Consider the following 24,462-nt stretch of genomic DNA (forward strand, 5'->3'; position numbering starts at 1 on the left):
GAGGAGAAAGCTGTTTACTTATGACATAACTCTTAAATAAACACGCAGCCATGAATACATCACAGCTCAATTTGTCGTTTCCCAAACTTTAAATTTATCTGCTATGAATAGCAAAATAAAGGGGCGTGGCTAAAGACTTGTAGCCTTCACAGGAGATTCCCCAAAGGCTTTCTGGTGATCCTCACGCAGTCTGCGTAGTAAAAAACCCCAAAAGCATTTAGTGCTTTAAACGCCTGGAAAGACGTCAAGTAACAGCAGATCAGTATATTTCTCAGCTCGGGTACTACTACTAGTTAGTAGTATCTACTTTAGTCCCGTATGAACCCTTACCAACTAGTAGTAGCGAGTTTATTAAATAATGTAATAATGGTGGGCAAAACACACCTTGATAACAAAACTAAAGAATGATATGAATCTGAAAGTTTATGGACTAGCCTACTTTTAAATTCACTCTGATGGTTTTCAAACATCTAGTTAAAAATGTTAACCAATATCAGGACATCTCAACAGGCGCGGGTCTGTTTCCTACCTGTTGCAACTTACCTCCGATAAACGTCCATCAATGATAAATGTCGGATGAGCATGTATCGTACAGTTTATCATTTATCGTGACATTACTCACCACAATGAGCATTTTGATTTGTCGGGAGTGACAAAGCTGTATCTCGACACCCCTATAGGCTTCTAGTATCAAGCTTTTAAAAAGGTAAATTTTATAATTGATCCATTTAATATTATTCTTAAGTTGTTTACATACATCTTCTTTGACTGTGTAGGATCTCCTGTTCCACTACATCCCAAAGATGCTCCGTTAGGTTCAAATATGGTGGCTGTAGGTCGTTTGGCTGCAGAGAACTCATCACACTACTGAAAGTGGCCATTGGGAGACCCCGTTGCAACTCTAAGGTTAAAGGTCAATCCTTTCTATGCAACAGTTTGCAAGAAAAAGCTCATCAACAGCCGGGTCACCAGTGGCTCCTTTATTTCCTAATAAGATCCTAATTAAGTCACGGGTACTGGTCTTAGCTGAAGACCCTCCAAGGTAATCTGAATCTTTTTCTCTTCGTTTCAGATTTTTTTTTTACATCCAAGAAAAAAAAAAAAAAAAAAAAAATTCTTTCCAGTCAGGATTTACAGTTTGTACATGTCATCAACACACCTGGACTCCTCCTGTAACATTTCTGCTGCAGTGGCTGATTGATGCCTGTACAAAAATGTGGAGCGCCACAGTCGCACGCTGATCCGATTACACAGAAACTTCAAAAATGTGCGGTTTTTTTTTGTTTTTTTATCCTTCCTTCTTTTTGTTTTACAGTTTGTAAATATATATCTATATTAACCATTTACACTTCTGATTATACAACTATCAAATTTCCAAAAATGCAGGCACTTGACTTCCAAAGCATCATCTGTGCCTACAGCTAAATAAAATAAAATAAAACAAAGAAACCTACATTAGCCATTTACATACATGTAACTGTATAATAGTGGTGTATGTGAACATAAAGAGGAGTCTAAACCCTCTGATAAACCACAGTCAGCAGCCATAATTATGCCTGTTGCATATCACAGTCTGGCTGTCTGGAAAACACTAAGCCTTTCAACCAGGAAAAAAAAAAAAAAAAAAATCCTTATGGTTTCAGCAGATGTACTGACTCGCATAAATCTCCACGTAGTGTGCTGCTGCCAGAGCTTTTAGTTTTCGTCCAGGATCAGAGGAAAACTCGCTGAATTGTTGAAGTAATACTAACAGGACAAGAAAATACAAGCAGTTAAATGCAAATGGAGGGGATGAAACCCGACGGACATGTTTCCTCTTGCAAACAGAGCCTCAGCCCACGCTTTGCACTCCAAACACGGAGTTTCTAAGGTCACTTTTGCTCAGAACTGCTGGGATTTACTCTGTTTCACACGTGAAACGTGATTTCATTCATCCCTTTTGGCGTGAGATGCAAATTTGTGGGTCTGAACCTGAAAATAATGTCGAGTCTAAGTCGTCTTTTGCATAGAGGGGAAAAAACTTTAGCTTCCAAGTTTTCCCAGACTTTATCTTAAGCTTCGGCGTTTTATCTGATCGTTTATTGCTGCTCAACGTAAGAAAACAGCAGCAAGAGGGAGCAGAGGCGCACCGATAACGTCAAGTCTTTTTAGTGCCGAACTCAGATTGGATAAATTAAGACATCTGTAGCGGGGGGGGGGCCGCCCCGGTCACTGCTTTAGCAAGTCTTTGAGCACGGCTCCGGCGCTGGCCTCAGCTGAGACAGGCACAGGGGTGAAGGTGGGCAGAGCGTCAGTGATGGGCTTCATCAGCAGGTGACCCCCTGAGCCGGCGGGGCCAGAACCGGCCACCAGCGGCACCGCAGCAGAACGAGGAGCCAGGAACGGGTTGGATTCACCGGCTCTCCTGATGCCAGCCGCAGCTCCTGTGATGAAAACAGGGAGTATGTGATTGGACTGTGTTTGTTTTGTTTTGTTTTGTTTTGCAGGAATGCTAATTTACCCGCGGAGCCTGAAGAGGAGCCACCGGTTCTCCCAGACGGCGGTGCGCGCAGAGGCTTGATGTCGTGGACCGGGAGCCTCGGCGCCGGGAGCGACGGTGTCGACTCCATCTCCAAGAACTTCACAAACATCTCGGAGAAAGACTGCGGCGGCGAGGGAGCCGGCAGGATCAGTGTTGGAATGAATGAATGAATGAATGAGTTTACAGATTCAATTAAATCGAAAATATTCCACAGAGCGAAATAAAGCATTTCATCAGGACAAGGGCTGCAATGATTAATCAGATTAGTTGTGATGTATCGATTATTAAAACTGGTTTAATAGGCGATCAATTGTTAGCTGGAATTTACAGACTAAAGATAAAAAGAAAAAAAAACTACTTTGCTGAAAGGAAAACAGTAAATAAGCCAAAACTATTTTGCATTTAAGATGGAAAAAGACCTTCTTTGTTTGCAAATATGCTCTACCCAGAACTCAAGCGGCAAAATTCTGAAAAAGAAAAAAAACAACTCTAATTTAGGCACTTTTTGCTCTCCAATTAACCAGTCGACATTTTAGCCGTTCAATGTTGAGTCAAACAGAAAGAGCTGAAACTTTCAAATGTTGGTGTTTGAAGGATTTTTTTAGCCGCATATGTATCCTTCGCTACAAATGATAAAGTGTTCACTAAAGGAATAATATGTTACTGCATTTCAGGCAACAAAATGATTATTTTCTTATTTAAGAATACATAATTAAATAAATTGTTTATTTGCATCCTTTCATCCAATCCTAGCGTTGTATAAAACGTTCGTGGTCAAATGAAAATGCGACGAATTTTCAAGTTTTTAATTTTTCATTCGATTAATCATCAGTATAATTACTAAAATAATTGATTCTACTGAAGACACAGGAAGGTGCAATTTTATATTTCGTAGATTTGTTCTTCAGTAACTTTGTTTTTTTTTTCTTCTGTTTCTAGCAAGATCCTGTTTGCTAGAAACAGAATCAGGGCAATTCGGTTTCTGGAGAATGATACGCAGAACAAAAGCTACGTGAAAATCTGCCCCACACAGCTCACTCTTCCATCTTCTCTTATTCTTCGGAATAGTTTTGAAGTTAAATTCAACTCAAGCTTTCCGTTTCCATTCATTGCTAGATGAATTCTAAAGAAATTGCCGAGGGCCAGTGGGTTTCATGCGACTCTCCGGCTCTCTGCCGTCCTGCGTGACGTAGGCCCGGTGCGTTTGTGGCTCCCGGCCCGTTCTGGACTTACCGAGTTCAGCCCCTGGCCACTGGTGGGCCTCTGTGGCGTATTCGGCACACTCTGCGCTCCTCTGCCTCCGAGCCAACTCGATACCCATCCGCCAACACCGTGCCGGGCGTCGTCCTCCAATATCTAAACAGACAGAAGGTTAGGAAGTACAAAATCGATTCATCTGGAAAAATTCAACCTCTCAAGTGTCATCGAAGCTTATCCTTTTTATTATTATTATTATTATTATTATTAACAACCACAATCTACAAATTTCCTTAGCAAGATTGGGCTGCATGGATCGATGCCTGACGATTAATAGACGCATGAAAAGGAACTGCAGCACCACTGACACCGATTCTTTAAAGTCTGCTGGCTTTACTAGACTCTTGGCTTCTGTAAAGTGGAAACTAAATAGTTTTACCAGGAGATGAGGGAACAAGGGGGGGGGGGGTGGAAATGAAAAAAAACTTTCAGGGACCTTAAAGGTAATAAAAAATGTTTTATTCTAAGAAGCAGAAATCTCTCTTGCCCTGCGTTTCCTTTTAAACGGTGTTGGGTAACGTTCTCTGGAATCGTTGGACGGATTCCCGTGCAGCAACCAGCCAAGACGATCTGGAAAAGACGATGCTTTTCTCTTTCAGCTCTGAGCTCTGAGGATTTTCTGGGGATGACGGAGTTAAAATAAAATCGCTGGCCAGTGTCTGTTTCAGCCGACTAACCAGACTCTAAAGAGCAAGGCAAAAAAATTAAACCAAGCAGATTATCTGCTGGTGTGGTCTGTACGTAAACAGTAAAATTAACTCATAAGAGGAATTTGGGATCCCTAAAACTAAACAGATCTGCCATCAGAGTTAGGAGGCTTTCATATGAAGGTGGTTAGATTTTAATTAAAGCCACAACTCTCCGCTTCCAACAGCTTTATTAAGTTAGATAAATAATCACCGTATTGTTCTAGTTGCACAAAGTTAAGCTTGTTCCTTTTGCCTGGGTTGTTTTCCAAAAGCTAACAGAAGTTGCATGGCTGTAGATGTAAACCAGACAGGCAGGAATAAATTATAATAAGAATTTCACAGTCTGACTCCCAAACGGAAAGAGTGACAAACACTCCAAGATTTGAGCATGTATTTATTGTAAGCATTAACCACTTACTATTCACAATGCTGCTGAGTTATGGTATTAAATGTATTATCTATATATATATATATATATATATATATATATATATATATATATATATATATATATATATATATACACACACATTTGTCTGTTTTTTTTAAACAGCTCTAAAAACTAAAACTTAAATGTGTAATAATGCCTCCTGTTTTCAACTTCACGTAAAACCAAAATATATGAAATGAAAAAATATATTTTTAATCATAAACTTGGTTATTGACACTTTTCTAAAAAAAAATTTTTTTTTGCCAAAAAAAGTGATCACATTTGGCAAAAAACGACCTGGATCATTATTTTAGGAAGGTGTAATTCCTCTATAAAGTTATTCTTAAGATTTTCAAAACGCTGCTCCACAGTTGAAATGTGAAAGACCGGCTGTCCACCGGGTTGAAATGAGCGAAAGGTCGTCCTCTGACCTGATCAACTTGTTCTCTGTTCAGTCCCAACACACTTCCCATGAGCCTCAGCACATCGGCCCGCTTCGTCTTAGGCGTGTGAAAGTAGCCCAAAAACAGGTTGCGCATCAGAACCCTGCAGACACAGCAACACACACACACACACACACAATGTGGGATTGATAGGAAAGAGTTACCAAGTAAAGTTGGCAACACTCTTCAGTACGGACGCCATTACTGACCGGAAACCCCCCCAGCCCCAACAAAATGAGCAATTTTCAGTATCGTCAAGGTGTTTAACAATGAAGTCATAGGAAGCAGAGGGATGGAAAAAGACGTCTAAAAACAAGATGGACTTTCTGCGGCATGTCAAAACATGTCGACAGTTCACTCGCGACGCTGTAGACACAAGAAAGGCTGATGTGGTTACGGGAAAATTGCTCCATTTCATCCTTGAGAGTTTTCAACTTCTGTCAGTCCTGGAGCGCGACAGACTAGGGAAAACGCTGGCAGCATTTAAAATGTTTGATACACACCCAAATAGTTTAGACATGGTAGCTGCTTTAATTGCTAACGTATCTGTTCTTCTGTTTTTACTTTACGGTTTTTGAGGAGAAATTTGAATCAGACAAAAAAAAAAAAAAAAAAAAGATACCGTCATCAAAAGTGGGACAAATGTCTGATCGTATGTCATGTTTTAAAAATATTTTACAACTACATCATCAAACACTGTGGCCTCAATTTTACAGCTTTTTCATAATATCGTATTCTATTCATTATTTTAGTTTATACTGAAATTTGTACAATTATGTGATGCATTTCTGTTGACAAAGATTTACAAAAGGACCTAGTAGGTCTTTAAGTTGGTTTTTAAAAACAAAAAATAAAAAAAATAAATTAAAAACAATGATTTTGTTGGATACTTTTGAGCAAAGGCATGTCAACATTAAACTGGTTGTGTCAATAGCAGACGTAGGACAAAAACCCAACTTACTTGTCTATCTTTCCTTCTGTGCTGTTGAGAAGGTTCACGAGTTTCTTTTGTGCCTCCTCCAGCATCTCCTGCCTCACATCCACTGAAACACAAACAACCAGAGAGCCGTCATTTTACGAGAAACACAAAAACTTGTTCCCTTTAAAAAATAAAAATAAAAAAAACATATTAATGGTTGCTTTGTTTCTCTGCTTGGCACATGCATGCTAGCAAACTAACAAACCAACTCCGTACATCTAACCTCTAGGTTACCAGTGGAAAGTCAAGATGTTCTCATGTAATTTGCTATAGTGTCAGATTTCTCAAAGCCTTTTGTTCTTAAGAGTTTTTTGCCGACTTCTGATCACTTTAAATAGAGAAATGTTCACTGATTCAAACATTTTTGGCCGAGGTGACGTTTGTAATTCCAGTCTCCAGTGTGGCAGCAGAGCGACGATTCAACCTCCAGATGAACATCAAAACATTGGGGACACCTGAGACATCCATGCAGACGAGCTGGAGGAGACAAGCGGTGCGTTTGGGCCACCGCAGGTGAATCGTTCATAATCGAAGTGCAATCGTTTAATTTAATTGACTATATATAGTTTCTGGGAGCGCAGTCAATGGTTTTTGTCCACAAAGTGAGTCTGTCTATATAAAAGTTACATATATTCACCGGGTTGTTGTGGGACGACATAATGTGGATTCTCTGTTCAGCTTGTTGAATATCAACTAAACCGAATTAAAATTAAATGCAGCTCAATTTGTCATTATTATTGTTTTAGAAAATGACGGGTAAAAAGACAATATGATGGAATTTCTACGAGGCCTTCAGTCAAAATGACGGATAACAAAACATTCTAGAGCAATCCTTGATCTAGAGTTAAGTTTTCCAGATAAACCACACACACATATATATATATATATATATAGTCCAACACAGAACAAATACAGACTGTAAGGTCTGAGACCAGGCAACAAAAACAGTCTGAGAATTTGCTGTGATGTAATGGTTTACTTGATAAAAGTGACAGAAAAATGTATTAGTCTGCAAGTCAGGCTCTGATAAGGGCATCCAGCTACATACTGTTTTACATTTTGTTTCATAATCTGAGCACAGTTTTTGGTTAAAGGTTTTATTTGCCGATTGATACTTTCAGATTCGGAGGCTCGTCCCTGATATTTTCACACGAATCCATGTTTGTCCTGGAGACGTTTTGAGGCCGATAATTTCAGTAATTAACTTTTCATTTGTTCATAGTCTACAGTGAGGAGATGCGGTTAAGTAATTCCAAGTAAAAGCCTGAATAATCAGTTATAGTTATTTTGGTTAGCTGAGGGGTCACCTATGGGTTCAAAGCTACAATTAACTGGAAAATGGTTAAATTCAAGGAATAATATTCAAATAAATTAAATGTGAGATTGGAGAATTGGCATTATGATTTATCTGCATACATTATTATTTTTTAAAGGTTTTTTTGGCTCTAGTGGCCTTTCTTTGCAGGTAGATTGACAGGAAAGAAGGGAATGAAGGGGTGGAAGACATGCGGCAAATGTCACCAGGCCGGGAGTCGAACCTGCGACCAGCGGCATGAGGGTTAAGGCCTCAATACGTGGCTTGTGTTTTTCCCTTGCGCCACCATAGCGCCCCTATCGGCGTACATTCATAAAATATATATAAATACAAAAAAGGCCAAGCAAGGGTACAAAACTGGTGCGGGGAAAAATTTTCCTCAGCCATTTTGATGGCTGATTTACAATCTGCTGGGGGAAAAAAAAACAAAAAAAACATTAAATGTAGTGAAGGAACTCAAACTCAACTCACCTTGCTTCTTTAGCACTTCGATTTGCTCCTCTTTCTGATCGATCTGATCTGTGAGGCGAGACGCCGAATCTAGAGCAGCGTTGGCTTCGTCCAGGTTCAGCTGGGAGAAATAAAAATCAATATTTCACTGCAAGACATTGTGAGAACACACGTGTTCTCTGTTCGCTGACTTACCTGCAGAGCAGATGCTTGGTCTTCAAGCAGGAGAGCTTTTCTCTTCCACTCGTCCTTCTCCTTTTTGTGCTTCTCCAGCTCTGCAGAGTACATGGCTTTCTCCTCTAAAACGGAAAGAACCAAATAACTAAAACAATAAATAGGAACAGTAACACAACAGATAAAATACAGATTTATTACAGAGAAGAGTTGATAAGAGGCTGGTGCTGAATCGATTTCTCTCTCTGCCAACTTGCCTTGCTGGAATTGCTCTAGCACCATCTGCAGGTTTGAGAGCGACACTGCATACTGCCTGCCTTGTTCCTGAGAGGTTCTGAGTTGTAAAAGTGCGTCGTCCCTCTGCTTCACCACGTTGCTCAGCTGTTCCTGGAGAGACTCCACCTGCATGCTGGCCTGTTGGCTGGAAAGAAGAGCGGGGAAACTCGGCGAATTAAACAAAATAAAACACTGTGGCTCGGAGCGAGTTTGGAGGGGATAAATCATTACAGCACAAACGTTTCAAGAAAAAGACGGAAAAAGGAGCTAGTCCTGAACCGCATGTGGAAATGCACTTTCTCACATTTAAGTGATGCGATAAAATACTTAAACATATGATGCATGTGTGTGGTGAAGGCAGTTTTTAAGTTTACGCAAACCTGGCGTTTTCCACAGCATTCGACGACGTGGCCAGTTTGTCATCCAGCAGCGCCACCCGCCTGCGCAGCTCCGTCTCCCGGTCCTCCGCAGCCAGGGCTTCCCTGGTGTAGGAGTCTTCGATCTCCAGCAGGTGGTTGCGCAGCCTCTCCAGCTCCAGGTTGAGCCGCTGCTCTTTATCCCTCGTGTGCTGCAGCTGCAAACACAAACACTCTCAAGTTAAACAGCATCTCAGCAGTTATGCCAGGTAATCTCAGCATAACTGCTTGCCTCATTTGCTTCTTTATAAAATATCTTTGAACGTATTTTGTAACAATCTGCTTCCCACGACTGCTCTGTCTCTCTCTCACACTCACACAGTGTGACGTCGCCTCTGTTCCGAGTACAAGTTGTAATATTATGACTTTATTCTCATAATTTAATTTTTAGAATATTATTTAACTTTACTTTTAAAAAAAGTTCTTCTTAATTCATTTAAATTAAATTGAAACTGATCATTTTATTTTTCTATACTGTCGTAGGAAACACAGCGATTGCAAAACGGTGTTTTTCCGATATTGGCTGAATATCAAAAAAAAAGTTATGTGCAGATTTTTTTTGGAAACGCAGCTAGTGATGGTCGTCCTCCTGCCTCAGACTGTAGAGCTGTGGTCTCCATTTGCTTCTGCTTCAGCGCCATCATCATCTGATCCCTCTCCTGCTGGAACATCACCGCTTTCTCCTGCATGGACTTCAGTTCGTTCAGAAGCTGGTTCAGTTCACCGGATTTACCCTGCGACACAAATCAGCAGGAGCAAAAACGTTACAATGCCCATGGGAATATTTACTTTATCATTTGTTCAAAAAGGCTGTAGGCCATGAATCAAACTGACCAGCTCTTTGTCTTTGAGCATTCGCTCCACCATGGCGGCCTTCTCGCTTATCGCGCTCAGCTCAAACTCCTTCTCTCTGAGCAGAAGCGAAACCTGCATGTTTGTTTCCTGCAGAGCCCTGAACTCCGACTCCTTCTCCCGAGAGCGCGCCGCCACCTGCTCGTTCTCCTCCTTCAGCTTCCTTGCGTCCAATTCCAGGATGAGCGCCCGCTCCTTCAGGTTGGTCACGGCCTGCTTCAATACCTCGTTGTCGTTCTCGCGGTTGCGCAGCGCCTCGCTCACTTGGCTCAGCTGGTCTCCTTTGGTTTTTATGAGCAGGTCTTTCTCCCTCACCGACCTCTGCAGGGACTCCAGTCTGTCCCGGACCTGGCGGACCTCCTCGGTCTGACTCCTCTGCTCGCTCTCTGAGGCGGACGCCGCGTCGGAGAGCCGGTGGTTGTTCTCCTGAAGGGTCCTGATTAGGTTTTCTTTCTCAGCCAGCTGCGCTTGCAGAACTTCAGCGGTCTGTTGGGTTCGGGGCTCGGCCGTTAGATTGAGACCTCTCGATTGGGCGGTCGCCGCTGCGGCCTCGGGAGTCTGCGCAACGCTATCCAGCTTCCCCAGCAGCACGTCCTTGGTGTTGCTGAGCTGACTGATGGTCTGCTGGACCTGCGCCAGCTCCAGACTCAAACCTCCCAGCCTCTTCTCCTTCTGCTCGTAGCTCTGGATCAGTCGGGCGTAGTCGACGGACAGCTTGGAGCTGCAGTCGCTGTCGGCGGACACCTGGCCCTGCAGCTTGATCAGCTCCTCGTGAAGCTGCGCCGACTCGTGCTGCATGTTCTTGACGGTGGTGATCACCTGCTGCTTCCACTCCTCCATCTTCTTCACCTGCTGCTTCAGCGTGTCCCTCTCCTGAAGAAGCTCCTCAAACTGGTTGCTGCTGACGCCGCCGGACGGGGCGTCGGCCTCCCCTCCCATCGACTGCAAGACGGTCACCAAGGTCTGGCACTTCTGAGTCAAAGCGTCGATCTCGATGTCTTTCTCCCTGATGATGCGGGACAGGTTCTGGATGGTCTCCTTGAACATCTCCTGGCTCCCCGAGGGGTCGCTTGCGTCGGAGAGCCGCTGGTTCTCCTGCTGCAGCCTCACCAGGGCGGCTTCCTTTGCGGCCACGACGTCCACCAGGCGGTGGTAGTCGGACCGCAGCTGCCCGTTCTCCCTCGTCTTGTCGTTGAGCACGGCCAACATCTGCTCGCGCTCCACAGCGAACGCCTGCAGCTGCTGCTGGAGGTAGAGGACGTCCTGACCCGACGAGACCCGGGCGTGGAGCGCTTGGATCTCCAGATCTTTCTGCCGGATCATTTGGGAGAGTTTGCCCACTTCGTCGCGAGAGAACGCCAGCTGTTCCAGCTGCCTGGTGAGCGAGAGGTTTTTCTCGTTCAGCTGGACGATCTCGGTTTCTTTCTCCTCGATGCCGCGCACCAGCTTCTCTATCTCGGCCTTGGACAGGTCGTGCTTCTCGTTGCCGTTGTCCTGATTGAGAGACCACGTCTTGTCCTCCTGGAGGATGACATCTCCCTGGAACGCCGGGAGGTGACCCTGGTCCACGCTCTGCTGGAGGCGGGTTATCTCTTCGTCTTTGGCTTGAATGAGTCTGTCGTAGTCGAGCGCCGTCTGCTGGTGGCGAACGGCGGCCCGTTCCAGCTCGCTCCGCTGAGCCTGCAGAGACGCCTGCTGCTCCTCCGAGGTTCTCTTCAGCGACCGGACTTCGTCTTCCAGCGCGTTCCTGGAGGACTTCAGCTGGGCGATCTCCGTCTCCAGCTCGGTGATGATGTCCAGAGTCTTGGGTTCGGCCAGTGGTTGTGGTCTGCTCTGCTGATCCCTCAGCCGATCGATCTCCTCTTTCAGATGGCTGCTCTCCTCCTTCATCCCTCCCAGCTGCTTATCCTTTTCGTCCACCGCTTGTTTGAGGACGTCTACCTCTTTGGTCATGGCTGACACCCTGTTCTCCATCTCCCTCTGTAAATCCGCCGCGTTCTGTTTCAAAGTTTCCACAAAGACATCCTTCTCTTGCAGCAAGTCCGTCAGCTGCTTCTGCCCCGCGACGGTGATCGAGAGCATCTCGTTGGTGTCTCTGTGGTCCGACGCCAGCTGCTCCACGTCTCGCCTCAGCTTGGCGATCTCCAGGTCTTTCTCCTGGTTTAGCTTGATGGCCGACTCGTGCTCGGTTTGCAACGCCGAGGCGTCCATGGATCTGGCTCGGGTCAGCTCCTCGATGGTCTGCTGGTACTGTTTCACCTGCTCTGACAGCGCTCTCTCAGCCTGCGACAGCTCCAGTTCGAGTTGGTTCTTCTCCAGCTTGAGCGCTTCGATACGAGTGTCTTTCTCCCTTGTTGTCCTGTTTAGAGCGGCCTGGTTTTCTTTCAGCTGCTTGCCTAGCTCCTCTAACTTCCTCAAAGCGTTCTCATGCTCGTCCTTCAACCTCCGGTTCGCCATCTTCATCTCATACTCTTCAGACATCCCCTTCTCGTAGGAACTCCTCACTTCATCCATTTCTCTCCTGAGGTTCGACAGCTCCCTCTCCTTCCCTGCCAGCTCCTCCTCCGTCCGACTCTCTCCACCATGAGCCGTCTCTGCTTTAGCAGCGGCTAGCTGCTCCTCTCGCTCCTGCAGGGTCTTCTTCAGCTCGGCCGCTTCTCGCCTCGCTTCCCGGCTCTGCTCGTTCGCACGTCCCAACGCGTCCTTCAGCTCCTTCACCCTCTGTTCCAGCTGCTGTCTGGCCATGTGGAGGTCATTGAGGGTGAACGCACTTTGGCTCGTTTTCTCTCTTTGGGTCTCCAGCTCTCGTTCCAGCGCTCCTTTCTGCTCCTTGCAGGCGCTGAGCTCTGCGGCCGTTCTGATCAGCTCCTCCTCAGCTTCCTTCAACTGACCAGAGAGCTGCTCCTTTGAGGTGATCAAATGCTAGAATAATTAAAAAGAAAAAAAAACTCCATTATATCTGATTATTTTACTAAGTAAAAAGTACTTTTCATTTTTTCATGAATTCAACCCAAAAATAAAGTTAAATAGCTCATAGGATCATGGGGATTGAGCAGAGGCCAAGCAGACCTGTGTTGCTTCCTGGTTCTGCCGGTCCAACTCCTCCAGCTCCGACAGGAGGGTGTCCCGCTCCTCCTCGGTGGCTCTCAGGACCTTCTCTCTCCTCTCAAGCTCCGCCTTCAGATCCTGCAGGGACTCCGCCTCACCAGACTCCATCAGCGATGCATTTTTGCAAACCATTTGCTCCTCGGCTACCGTCAGTCTGTGTTGCAGCTCAAGCTGTGAAGAGAGACGACAATCAGGAAATATCTTTTACTTCAACGCTCCAGCTGTTCACACACGTTCAGACTGACTTTAACCACATCCAGTGACTAACATTTATACATCTGGAGAGTGTGAGTTTAAAACAGCTGAAGCCAAATATTGACGTACGTTTATTACGAGGCAAAAAAAATTTTTCCCCTCACAGTCTGACATGAAGTCAGATGAGATTTTTTTTCTTTTGTTGTTGTCGTTTTAGGTCTGTTTATTTTTTTATTTGACAAATGTCAGAATAATGAGACAAATATTATTTTTTTAATAACTTCCATCAAATTCAGAGGTTAACATACATTTTCTTAATATCTGGTTTGATTACATTTGAAACTGTATGACTTTGGTCAAAGGTTCTCGGTATTCTTAAAAAATAGACGGAAATTTGGTTCCTTTAATAATAATAAAAAAACAGACTTTGACCCATGTGATCAACGGTTTATGACGTTGACTCCAATACATTGACTTTATGATCCTTTAGCCATTTTACAACTAATTTGATTATTATCCATTTAGGAATCTGGAATATTGCTGTTCTCAGTTTTGCACGATTTCTCCTTTTTTCTCCAAACGTGATGATTGTTATTTCAGCCAAACACTTCAATTTCAGGCCATGTGTAAAGTATCTGTGTGCATGTATGTAAACATCTGGCTTCAACTGTAACTACTAAAAAAAAAATACATACGTATACTTGTAAGCTAATACAGTATTTAACTTTTGATAAACTACAAAGTGCCAAACAGAACATCAGGGGAAAAAACAACAGTTTTTAAACTTCATGTTTTCTTAAAAGAAATTCTCAAGAGATAATAATGTTAAAAAGAGAAGATTACATTTGAATAAAATAAAGCAACCTTTTCTTGTTCTAGGACTTCCTTTTCTTGCCTCAACATTCCTATAATGGTGTTCAGTTCCAAGATGTCTGCATGCTCAACCTCTTCTCTTGGCTCTGCCTGAAAGTTCAAATGTGAGATCGTTTACAAGCAGCAAATATGCAAAAAATGTAACACGTTCAATTATGTTCAGAACTTATAGCTTGTGTTTATACTTGCCTCGGAAAAGTCCCTGAGTCTCTCCATTTCTTTTTCTGCAGCTATAAAAATAATAACATTTCAACAAATAAAGATATTATTTTTGAAGTTGCTACTTTTTTTGGTATAACTAGGGGTGCACCGATCCATCGGCCAGATGATTTATCGGTGCCAATTTCCTTAATTTTGGTCAACCTTTGACCTCTTCTGCTCTGCTGTGGAGAAGTTTGACTGACAGGCCGGCCCACCAGGTCACGGCTGCACATTTGCAGTTAACAGTCAATCCCACTGTTGCCAACTCAGTGACTCTTACGATATTTAGCAACATTTCAGATAAAAAGAAAATTGTTTTGGCCAAAATCGGAATCGACAGGTAAGGCATTTTAAAAGATCAGTAATCTGCAAAAAATTAAAAATTAAAAAAATGCAATCGGTGCAGCCCTAGTTATTACAATACATTCACCAAAAACACATTAAAAGAAATATTTAGAGAAAAGTTAGTGTAACAGATAATTTCATGCTGCATTAGTCAGCATATATAAAACCCACCTGCTAAGTTATTTCGAAGCGTCTGAATCTCGTGCTCAAACTGGGTTTTTTGCAGAGCCTTCCCCTCCTGCTCCTGGACTCGTGTTTGGAGTTCAGCCACGGAGGCCTGCAGGCGCGAGTAGTTCTGCAGCAGCCCCGCGTTCTCCTCCAGGGCGTCGTCCCTCTCCAGCTGCAGGGAGGCCTGGTTCCTCTGCGCGTCCTCCAGACTGGCAGACAGCTCGGCCAGCTGCTTCTCGCGCCGCTCCGCTGCTTCCTGCAGAGCCTGGACGTTTCTCTGGAGCTCGGGCGGTTTGGAGGAATCCGACGGAGAGCTGACCTGACCGTCCCCTGGAGAGAGTCGGTTAGAGGAGATATCTTATTGGTTTTCGCTGACATAATAACTCCCATGCTGCTGCTTTTGGCTGAAGTGAAATAATCTCACCGCTGCGAATCTGCTCCTCCAGCTCCTCTATCCTCTCCTCGTACTCGGCGAGCTCCTCTCTGTGGCGGCGCGTAACCTCCGCCAGCTTTTGCCGCTGGGCGTCCTGCAGAGCCGCCAGCTCATGCTGGTGTTCATCCACCTCTCGGCTCATTTCGTCCCGTAACTCCTGTTCCAACAACGTTAAAAATGTACCGTGTCGTTACTGTATCTCTGGATAATCAACATCGATAGTAGTAGCACACGGGAGTCCAAACTTTGTGTCACGTGGGAGAAAAAAATCTTCAAGTCGAAAGGACAGGCGGGCCGAAAGAACAATGGAAAAATATGGGGGGGAAAAAAACAAAGAAAAAGAAAATATTGCATGTTTTTTTTAAGCAATAAACTAAACTGCAATACTTTAACTTAAACGTTTTGTCAGAAAGGGAGGTCTGAATTATTGACGATCCAAAAAGTGAAAAAGGTTTTGCAGGTTTGAATCATTTAAAGATGTCCACTTTGCAAATTTTTGAATGTCTTTACTGAAAATAATACAACATCTTTTGCCAACTTTAACCAATAAAAACAAGATTAAGGCTTTTTTTGGAAAAAAAAAAAAAAAAAGCATAAAGCCAAGTATAATAAGCTGATGAAAGGCAGATTTGGGTTCATCAAAGTCTGCTGGATAGGACACAGAAGAATTGGGGTATGAATGCTTTGTGTTGTAGCTGTTGTAAGATTTTAATTTGACTGTAACAATTTAGATCTTAGTGAAGACAAAAAGTCATCACCTGCATTAACTACCTGAGTTAGGGGGGCAAATTTGTATCATTTTTGAATTGCAGTCATGGGCTGCAAAGAGAAAAACAAGAATGAGTCCGGGAGCTGCAAATGGCCGCAAGTTGAACTTTCGACACCCCTGTAGTCAAACTATAGAAAATAGCACTGCTGCAGATACAGAGTGTTTAAACGGTAGGTTTATTTAATAAAGAGATAATCGGAACCACAGCAGCTACCTTAATAATTCTTTGTAGTTTGAGAATCTCCCCCTGGTCACCATTACCAGTTCCTGGGGTTGTTGTTGTTGCCTGAAACAGAGTTTGATATAAACATAATAAAAATCAAAGAATCTGTATTTAAACTCAGCGAAATTTTAGATACATAAATTTAACACTTTTTTTTTAATTCTAAGGTTCATTACTAAAATCCAAAAGACTGACCTGGAACACACTACCTGCAACGATTGTTCTAAACTGTGATTTCAGTGGCTCATCTTTAACTTACAAGGATTTAGACATAATCTGGCACTTGGATACTCCCAAGTTTTGGCGTGATTGTTTTGTTTTACCTGCGACATTCTCCTCCAATGCGCCACCTCTTCCTCTAGACGCATCACTTCTGTGGACAGCCTGTTGATTTCCTGCTGCGACCAAAGGACGTCGCTGATGTCCATTTCGTCGCTCTGGAAGCCGTGATGAGGCCCTGCGGGGCGCGTCAGGAACATGGAAGGAGAGGAGGAGGTGTCGGTCAGGGAGGCGGTGGTCACCGGCAGCACCGCTGGAGAGGAGGCGGCCGACTGCGCCGACCGCTGCAGCTTCTGGACTTCTTCCTGCAGGCCGCTTTGTCGAGCTTTTAGGTGGCTGATCTCCACCTGGGAGAAGGGCGGGAATTTAGACTTTCCCCCAAAAGTTGTCCCAAAACGTTCACGATTTTAACATTTTTGCACGCACATCTTTCTGTTGCAGGAGGGTTCTGTATTCTGCAGACTGTTGTTTAATCTGGATCTCCGAGGCCTCCAGCTTCTCCTCCAGCTCTGCTTGAAGTTTTTTCAGCCTGTCGTGCTGCAACGCAGAGGGAGAACACACACTGTGTAAAGACATCCACAAAATTAACACATACACAGGAAGACGGGCAAGTAGGAGAACACCAGACAGAACAGAATAGAATCCTTTCTTTTACATTCAGCCATTTTGGATATTGATGTTCTAATAATGTGGCGTTAATTGCAGCATTTACTGATGGAAACATTCAGCAAACAACTGCAAATATTTTTTTAAACGCAAGTAAATGCACCAATTTGCATGATTCAAAGTGCAAATATGATGTTTAGTTTAGCGGGTTTGAAAGGTTGTTAATGCAACATTTTAGACAGCAGGAAAAAAACAACAACAATCGAATAAAAATTGAGTAACTACTTCTTGCTTTTTAAAAAATATATATATTAAAAAATTTACTTCATTTATGTATTTTATTACCATTCCACCGTGGAAAAAGAACTGTTCAGATTAGGGCTGGATATGCCGATATACTAAAACTCATATTGCCGATAACCAATATAAAAACCGATATTTTTTTCCCCATCCCGATACCTTTATGAAACTATACTACTTTCTCTGCCGTGGAATCAAAATTTCTGCAGTATCTTTGTCGATTTAGCCTTCTACCAAATGCAAATGATAAAAAGGAGGCTGGAAGTGATGCAACACTTTCAACTTGCATTATGTCTAATGTCAAATTTATTTATGACCTCTTCTCTCTGTAAGAAAATAACAACACCCAAACAGTTCAAATTTGACATTGTGCTGAGCTGCAGGCATCACCGTCACTGGTTTGTCTTATAAAAACAACGCCTTTTATATCTTTAAGTTATTTCGACGGAATGACTGATATTAAATTTTACAGCTAATATCCGCCGGCGCCATGGCAATAACATCGTGCTTCCCTAGTTTAAATAAAAACCCGGAAACCAGTGTTGGATTCTCGCCACCAGATTTGTGTGCTGTACAACTTTTCTTTGTATCCCTACGACTACTGAAAATGTGTCTTCAGTAGTTTATCAAAGTGTTTTCTTGTGCCATCAGTGAGATGCTGTTTCATCAGCTAATAAAATGTCACAAAACAATTGTCCAGCGACTGCCTTTTTTTTTTTTTTTTAAAAAAAGCAGCTTTTCCTGAGCTACTCGTGTTGGCGGCTATTGTTAGGTATGGATTACGGCCCTGTTGGCTCACCTCAGTGTTTTCAACAGCCGGACAGGGAATGTGGAGCTGATGGAAAGCAATAATAGTTGATAGAAAATGTTGGTCATCTGTCTTTGAAATACAATCACCTGATAAAAGCTTCAGCACTGGCACATTCAGTCCAATAATCAGCCTTTCGCATAAACAACAGCAGCTACTGTGTTATTTGTTCGGTGTGACTCACTTTGATTTACACAGGAACCATTTGATCTCAACTAAAACATTTATCAGCATTTCTTGCTGTAACAAAGCCCTGGAAAACCCATCTACTGTAACAAGTCTAAATATTCTTAGGTGGCAAAGATTAAAAAACAAACAAAAAAAAGAAAAGACAAATCTAACCTCTGATTTTTGAGTGGAAAACGCGGCCTCCACCTCAGCCAACTTGGAATTGGACACGTGTAATTCTGTGGCAGCATCTGTGGTTACATGGAAAAACAGCATGAAGAAAAACATCAGAACAGACACAACCAGTCAATTTGCGTCTCCCTGGAACATTATGTCAGTGCAGTTCAAGTTAAGCAAAGGTAGAGTTATAAAAACTCTGTTGTACGACACACAAAGCAAATATAAAAGCCGCCGCACCTTCAGAATTAGGTTTCTTTAAATATACGTTTTTGCACTTATATTAACCGTAATCAGAGTTAGAAATAAATCAAAACATAATAAAATGTTAAAATTTGCTTTATTTTGAAAAACCAACCCCACCGGCTCGGGTCTGACTGGCTCCTGTGTGCTGCGTGTGCCAAGATACCATCTGAAAGCTTCATGATTATTGCATCTAATCAGCAGAGGAAACCAATCCATACGCTACAAATAACATTGACTTGAAACAAACTTGAATTACTTTACCATACATTTATTTTTAGCCACATTCTTTCTCCTATTGAAAGCAACGATTGTGTCTGCTAAGCCTTAAAATGCAAAACCCTTTAAAAGAAACATTTTTTTGAATTTGTCTGTAGCACTAATCTACTAGATCAGATCCAGGAGGAAAACAAATACCTTACTGGTCAGCAGGCTATCATTAATGTCTTGTTAAAGTAGTAAAGTGAGCCTGGAGCTGCACAAAACTCAGCCAACAGCAAATATGCATTAAAACACACCGATACACTTTCATTCAGGTTCCTGGAGCCTTTTCACATTTCATCACAGTCACAAACTTAGTTATTTTATTGGGATTTTATGAGACAGATCAAGGTTCTTGTTCCAGTATTATATTTGACCAAGTTGAAGAAAGGGTGCTCAAGTTTATTTATAAAATTATGAAAGAACGATGTCTTCTTTTTTTTATTGAATTTTTATAAATAGTCAAACTGATCAATGAAAGTGTTTTACATTAAAGCCACATTCGCCTGGTCGCATGTCGACACCTGGCAGGAGAAAGCTGGAATTGAACCCACAACTTTCAGATTTCAAGACAGCAACATTTTCCTTCCACCGTAAAGCAAATTACCGTGCTTACGGTACACGGTTTTGTGCACCATAAGGTCCAAGCCAAACAGTAGACATGTTTAGGTGCGTGCACATCTCCGCCCCGACAGTGATAAGAACGGACACTTTAGGTTTTTCCCTGCGGCGGTGAGTTGGAGATCTGCGGCCAAAGTTCTTCCTCAGTCGAAGTTTTATCAGTTCGCTGTGGACCGACAACACGTCCAGTTTGAATTAGTCAAATAGGCCGAGTTTGCTTATTTACACGTTTCTACAATATGAATAAAACAGTGCAAAAGCAGAAAGTAATATTTTAATCCGGCAAAAATTTTTTTGTTCTTTTACAGACTACAGTGTTAGCTTTAGAGGTTAGAAGTTAGGAGGATTCTAATTAGCATGAAGCTTGCAATACTTATAAAGAAAATATCATCTAAACTAAGTGGATGTTTCCTTCGTAATTTGAATCATTTCCTGCTAAAACCCTCATCTGGGTGAACGAGGTTTGTGTTGCAACCAGGACAGCGACTTCATTAGTGATGTTACGTGATGAGCCGAGGCTTCGAGGCGTGTGTCGAGTAATGGAGGGGGCGTTTCCGTAAAGCGCGTATCGAGGCTTGCTTCATTTAGGGGAGGAGCCGAAAACGATGACGTCCGAGGCCTCGCTGCCCGGCTGTACCACGTGACTGCTTCGGGAAATGGCTCAGATTTTGTCGCGCGGTTTGACAGCTTTATAAACCCCACAGGCTCCATTCAAAATGTGGGTTGTTGTAGGCGAGTTGCGGTCAGTTGAGAGAGTGGATAGAGTTTTGATAGTTTGGATAGCAGAGTTTGGATAGTGGTTATTTAGTTTGAGACAGTTAGTTAGGTGTTTGGAGAGTTTAGGAGAGAGATAGATAGATAGGAGATTTAGGAGCGTGAGGACAGGATAGGAGTAGGATGGTGCCAGCGAGAGGTAAGGTGAACTGAACATTTGCAGATGCATTAGGTTTGCTTATGAGGAACTGTATTTTTCACTGTTTCTTATTTTCTGTAAAGGTGAGGTGTTTATTGTGCACCAAGGAGTTGGGGTACAATAATAACACCTCATCCATGCTAAGACACTACCGTGCCTTGCATGAGAATAGGGAGGAAACTGGAACTTCACCCAGCCAAGGTATTTCATTACTATACTATATAGCTACTATACTATAATCATCGGTCACTGTACCCCAATCTGTACAAACTTGCACTTATTTATTTATGCACCCCGGCATTATCTGTGCCATGTGAGCGTGTCTTTTCAAAGGCTGGAGTAGTGTCAAAAAGAGAAATCGTTTGAAACCTAAAACTGTGGAGAAATTGTTGTTTCTTAATAAAAATGAATGAAATCATCCAAGTTACACAAGCATTAGCCTATTCACTACCCCCTCCCTCGTTCCACAAGCACTTTCACTGTCCTCTGCCTGATTAAGCTCATGCCATTTTTCTAGAGTCACAGAAAAACATTATTACACAACATGCCATATCACATGACACTACTGTTTTGGGAATAATTACACACAGAGAATACATTCAATCAATATTTTATTGTTCAAACAATATTTTATTGTACACATATGTACACCTTTTGTGAAGTCATTCCCAAGACCCATAATAGACAAAAATTCAATGCATCACATGTGTTAAGATACAGCGGGCTGTGATTGTACACCTGGCCAGTAGGTGGTGTCGTGTGCACATGAAGCCTCAAGAAATGAACCCTTTCTCGAACCATTTGGCTCAAGTGGTACAATGCCTCATGAGGCTTCATCTCACCATCACTAGACTTCATCCTTTGCTGGAATGCCAAACATTTGGTTTGTCTTGTTTTACTGGCCTCATGTCAGTTCACCAATTCATATAATAATATTGTATCAACCAAGCGCTTTTTTTTTGTGTCAATTCCTACTTCTTTAGACCGGAGACTTAACATTTCAAAATGTTTCCATTAACATCCCTCTGACTTCCAGCTGGAGTCAGATGAATCTTATATGCAATGGATTGAAAACAGACTGTTGATCGAACAGAAACAACTGACTGGCTTATTTATTGGAGCCACAAAACCACGATTCGTTTCAGTAAGCTATTAAAGGATTATAGAAGATTACTTTAAATGAGAAGTTGTCAGAGTAGAAAAAAAAAACAAAACAACAAAACTACAGATTTCACAAAATGAATGACTCAAAAATCCTAATTTCATTTAATTTCTCAGTGGTGATCCACTAATCAATAAATCAAGGATTGATTTAGGCTTTTTTTAATTCTTTGATTTTCTTCACCAAAAAAAAATAAATAAAAAATCACTTTTCCTCCATTTTTTTTTTTTATGTCATATTCTGAAAATTCCTTCAAGTATTTTGTTCTAAGTTTCCTAAAAATCAGATAAAGGTTACGGTTGAGTGCTTTGAATGAGGATAATCTTACAATTCCTCCATTCCAGTTGGATTAAATTTATTTATTTATTTTATTAAACCCACATTTCTGTATTTAAAAAAATGTTTTTTCCATTGATTTAATGTAATATTCTAATCTTAATCATCCTGTTTTCATTAGCAATGAGCAGAAAATCCTCGTAATTAACACAAGTAGAGGCTTAAAACGTCAAGTCTGTGTGGACTCAATCTAGACAACGTGCTTCACTATGACTCACTGAAATAAATTACATTTTCAATAATGTTGTAATTCGTTTTTTTAGATGATTATATTAAAAATGGGAGCCCCTTTTCTGACACTCATTGATCAATTAACATGAAGCGTTATGCAAATAATCTACTACTTTATACAGTCTGGACACATTTATAGTAAAATAAAATAAAAAAAAAGGTAACATATAGAAAATATAGATCTAAAATTTTGCAGTAGCAAACTCTTGACACTAAACTTCTTTTTAATAATCCAAGCGTTATTTTGACATTAAGTCAGTAGGTAGAGTTCCTAGTCATTGATTGTCTTCGGTGAATTTATTTTTGATTAGGTTGCAGAAGTAACATGTCAAGGAGGCAAGCAGCCATTTTTTTTCTACGGATGACAGTGAACAGAGGTGGAAAACATCACGTCTATTGTTAACTATGGTCAGGGTTTCCCCCCCAGAAAACTGGGCGCTAGGTCAGTCATTCACCCAGCGGCTCGTTGTGCTTTTGAGTTAAAAATTGTCTCAAGTTGACAGCAAATTTGAAAATATCACTTGACAATTATGTGTTATTTGACGATTAATGCTTGAACACCAACTATAAAGTCTTTTAAAAAATGCAAATATTTTAAAAAGACTTATATAAGCAATACTAAGCCTGGTGGGGGCATAAGTAAAGCCTGGTGGCCCGGCAGGGTTATGGGGGAAACCCTGCTTTTTATTGAGGAATAGATTCTGTTACCTGGACTACTCATGCTATTCAAAATGCAGCAAAATTAGTTTCAGAATTATGTATATTTAGGTACAAATACAGTAGTCAAACATATAAAGACACATGGATATAAATACTCGGAAATATTTGAACACATCTAAACTGAACTGAGCCATGAACAATACCAGTCTGTTATATGCTACAGGTGTGTAGCTTACCTCCGACTTCTTCCACTCCTTCGAGTAGCATGTCTTTGGTAAAGTTTGATATCTGCCCGGTGAACGATGACAGGCTGCCCCCGACCTGTCCCAGAGACTGGCCGAGGCCGGAGCCCAGTCCACCCAGCCAGGAAGACATCCTCGGAGAGGCTGAGGACCAAACAAAAACAAAACCAGTCCGAGGGACGCCGGACAGCTAGCCACGGTTTGAGCTGAAATACGCCGAGGACGGTTCGTACATGTAAGCCAAACTATATACTCTGCTTGACATTTACACCGGTGTTAAAAATCCACTTGTTTGGGTGTGAAACGCGGAGACTTCACTCCTGACAGACGCTCACTTAGCAAGCACTAAACCCGGCTAACAACAGCTGCTCGGTCGCCTGAAGGAATCTGGGAGGACAAGCGAGTTACGAGACATTATAGTAGAATAACGCAGCTATTACTTTTATATCTCGGTTTCTGCTGGAGTCGCTGTTTTCTTCGGAAAGTTTCAGTCATAAGTGGGAGAGTTTTTTAGCAGCCTGAAGACCTAAAAGTGCCACCTCAACTGCAGCCATTATCAGCTCTGCTCTGCTGACAGGTTTGACGTGGACACGGAGGTCTGAAGCGATGCATGATGGGATACTGGAGTGGAGGACCAACAAAAGGACGTAAAGCAGGGATGAACAGGATAAAAAATAAAATGGTTAAGCGTAATTGCCAAATGAAATTAATAATAAATTTTAAAAATTCCATCGTAATATAATATAATTTGACCCAGTTGGCCAAATAGCCGAATTACCAAGGCAATTAAAAGCAAAACCAAATTTAAACCAACAAATAAGCCTTGTAAATAACCCAAAAATATGAAGTAACACAAAAACACATTTTTACAAATGAATTAAAATAACAACAACAACAAATAAATACTAATACTAATAATAATAATACTAATAATAATAATAATAATAATAATAATAATAATAATAATAATAATAATAATAATAATAATAATAATATGTGATTCAGTTTGAGAACCAACGGAGGGACAATTTTGGGAACAATTGTGGGAACACCAGATTTAAAAAAAAAGCAAACCATATCAGGAAAATATAGGTACCTTTTACAAATGGCAAACCTCCAGAAGTGTTTGGAGTTGCCTTGATTTGGCAAAATGGCGGAAACTTGGATTTAGCGAATTTTCCATGCAAAATATAGCTAAATATAGTTATTGAATTCACAAACTAAAAAACACAATTTCCAACAAAACAATGGCAGTGTCTGGATATTTTTGCTTGCCTTTAGGAAAGAATTGTGTCTTTCGTGTGCGAAAAGAAGCCGTGCCAACAAGCTGAAAGCGCG

General features: G+C 41.9%; 1 protein-coding gene across 1 annotated transcript; it reads right to left on the reverse strand.

Moving 5' to 3' along the window:
• Window positions 1–798: 798 nt before the first annotated feature.
• trip11 (thyroid hormone receptor interactor 11) lies at window positions 799–23,695 on the reverse strand. Its single transcript, XM_044142239.1, has 21 exons — window positions 23,119–23,695; window positions 18,453–18,529; window positions 16,823–16,933; window positions 16,441–16,743; window positions 16,109–16,180; window positions 15,117–15,282; window positions 14,696–15,022; window positions 14,168–14,208; window positions 13,970–14,068; window positions 12,872–13,081; window positions 9,785–12,724; window positions 9,544–9,684; window positions 8,915–9,108; window positions 8,516–8,679; window positions 8,280–8,383; window positions 8,106–8,205; window positions 6,302–6,383; window positions 5,329–5,443; window positions 3,755–3,877; window positions 2,501–2,642; window positions 799–2,423 (listed from the first exon to the last, which is right to left on the reverse strand). The coding sequence occupies exons 1-21, from the start codon at window positions 23,255–23,257 to the stop codon at window positions 2,209–2,211; spliced, it is 5,865 nt and encodes a 1,954-aa protein (XP_043998174.1). The 5' UTR covers window positions 23,258–23,695; the 3' UTR covers window positions 799–2,208.
• Between the last annotated feature and the right edge of the window lie 767 nt (window positions 23,696–24,462).

Source organism: Gambusia affinis, linkage group LG16 (genome assembly GCF_019740435.1).
Source record: "Gambusia affinis linkage group LG16, SWU_Gaff_1.0, whole genome shotgun sequence".
In the NCBI taxonomy this organism is placed as follows: Eukaryota; Metazoa; Chordata; class Actinopteri; order Cyprinodontiformes; family Poeciliidae; genus Gambusia; species Gambusia affinis.

Bases quoted from the DNA above. Each gene is read 5' to 3' on its own strand.
- trip11 (XM_044142239.1), bottom strand. From the start codon at position 23,257: ATGTCTTCCTGGCTGGGTGGACTGGGCTCCGGCCTCGGCCAGTCTCTG. The intron at 8,680-8,914 runs GTTTGCGTAAAC...TCTTCTTTCCAG, and splicing joins AATGCTGTGGAAAACGCCAG to CCAACAGGCCAGCATGCAGG. The intron at 3,878-5,328 runs GTCAGAGGACGA...CTGTCTGTTTAG, and splicing joins ACAGAGAACAAGTTGATCAG to ATATTGGAGGACGACGCCCG.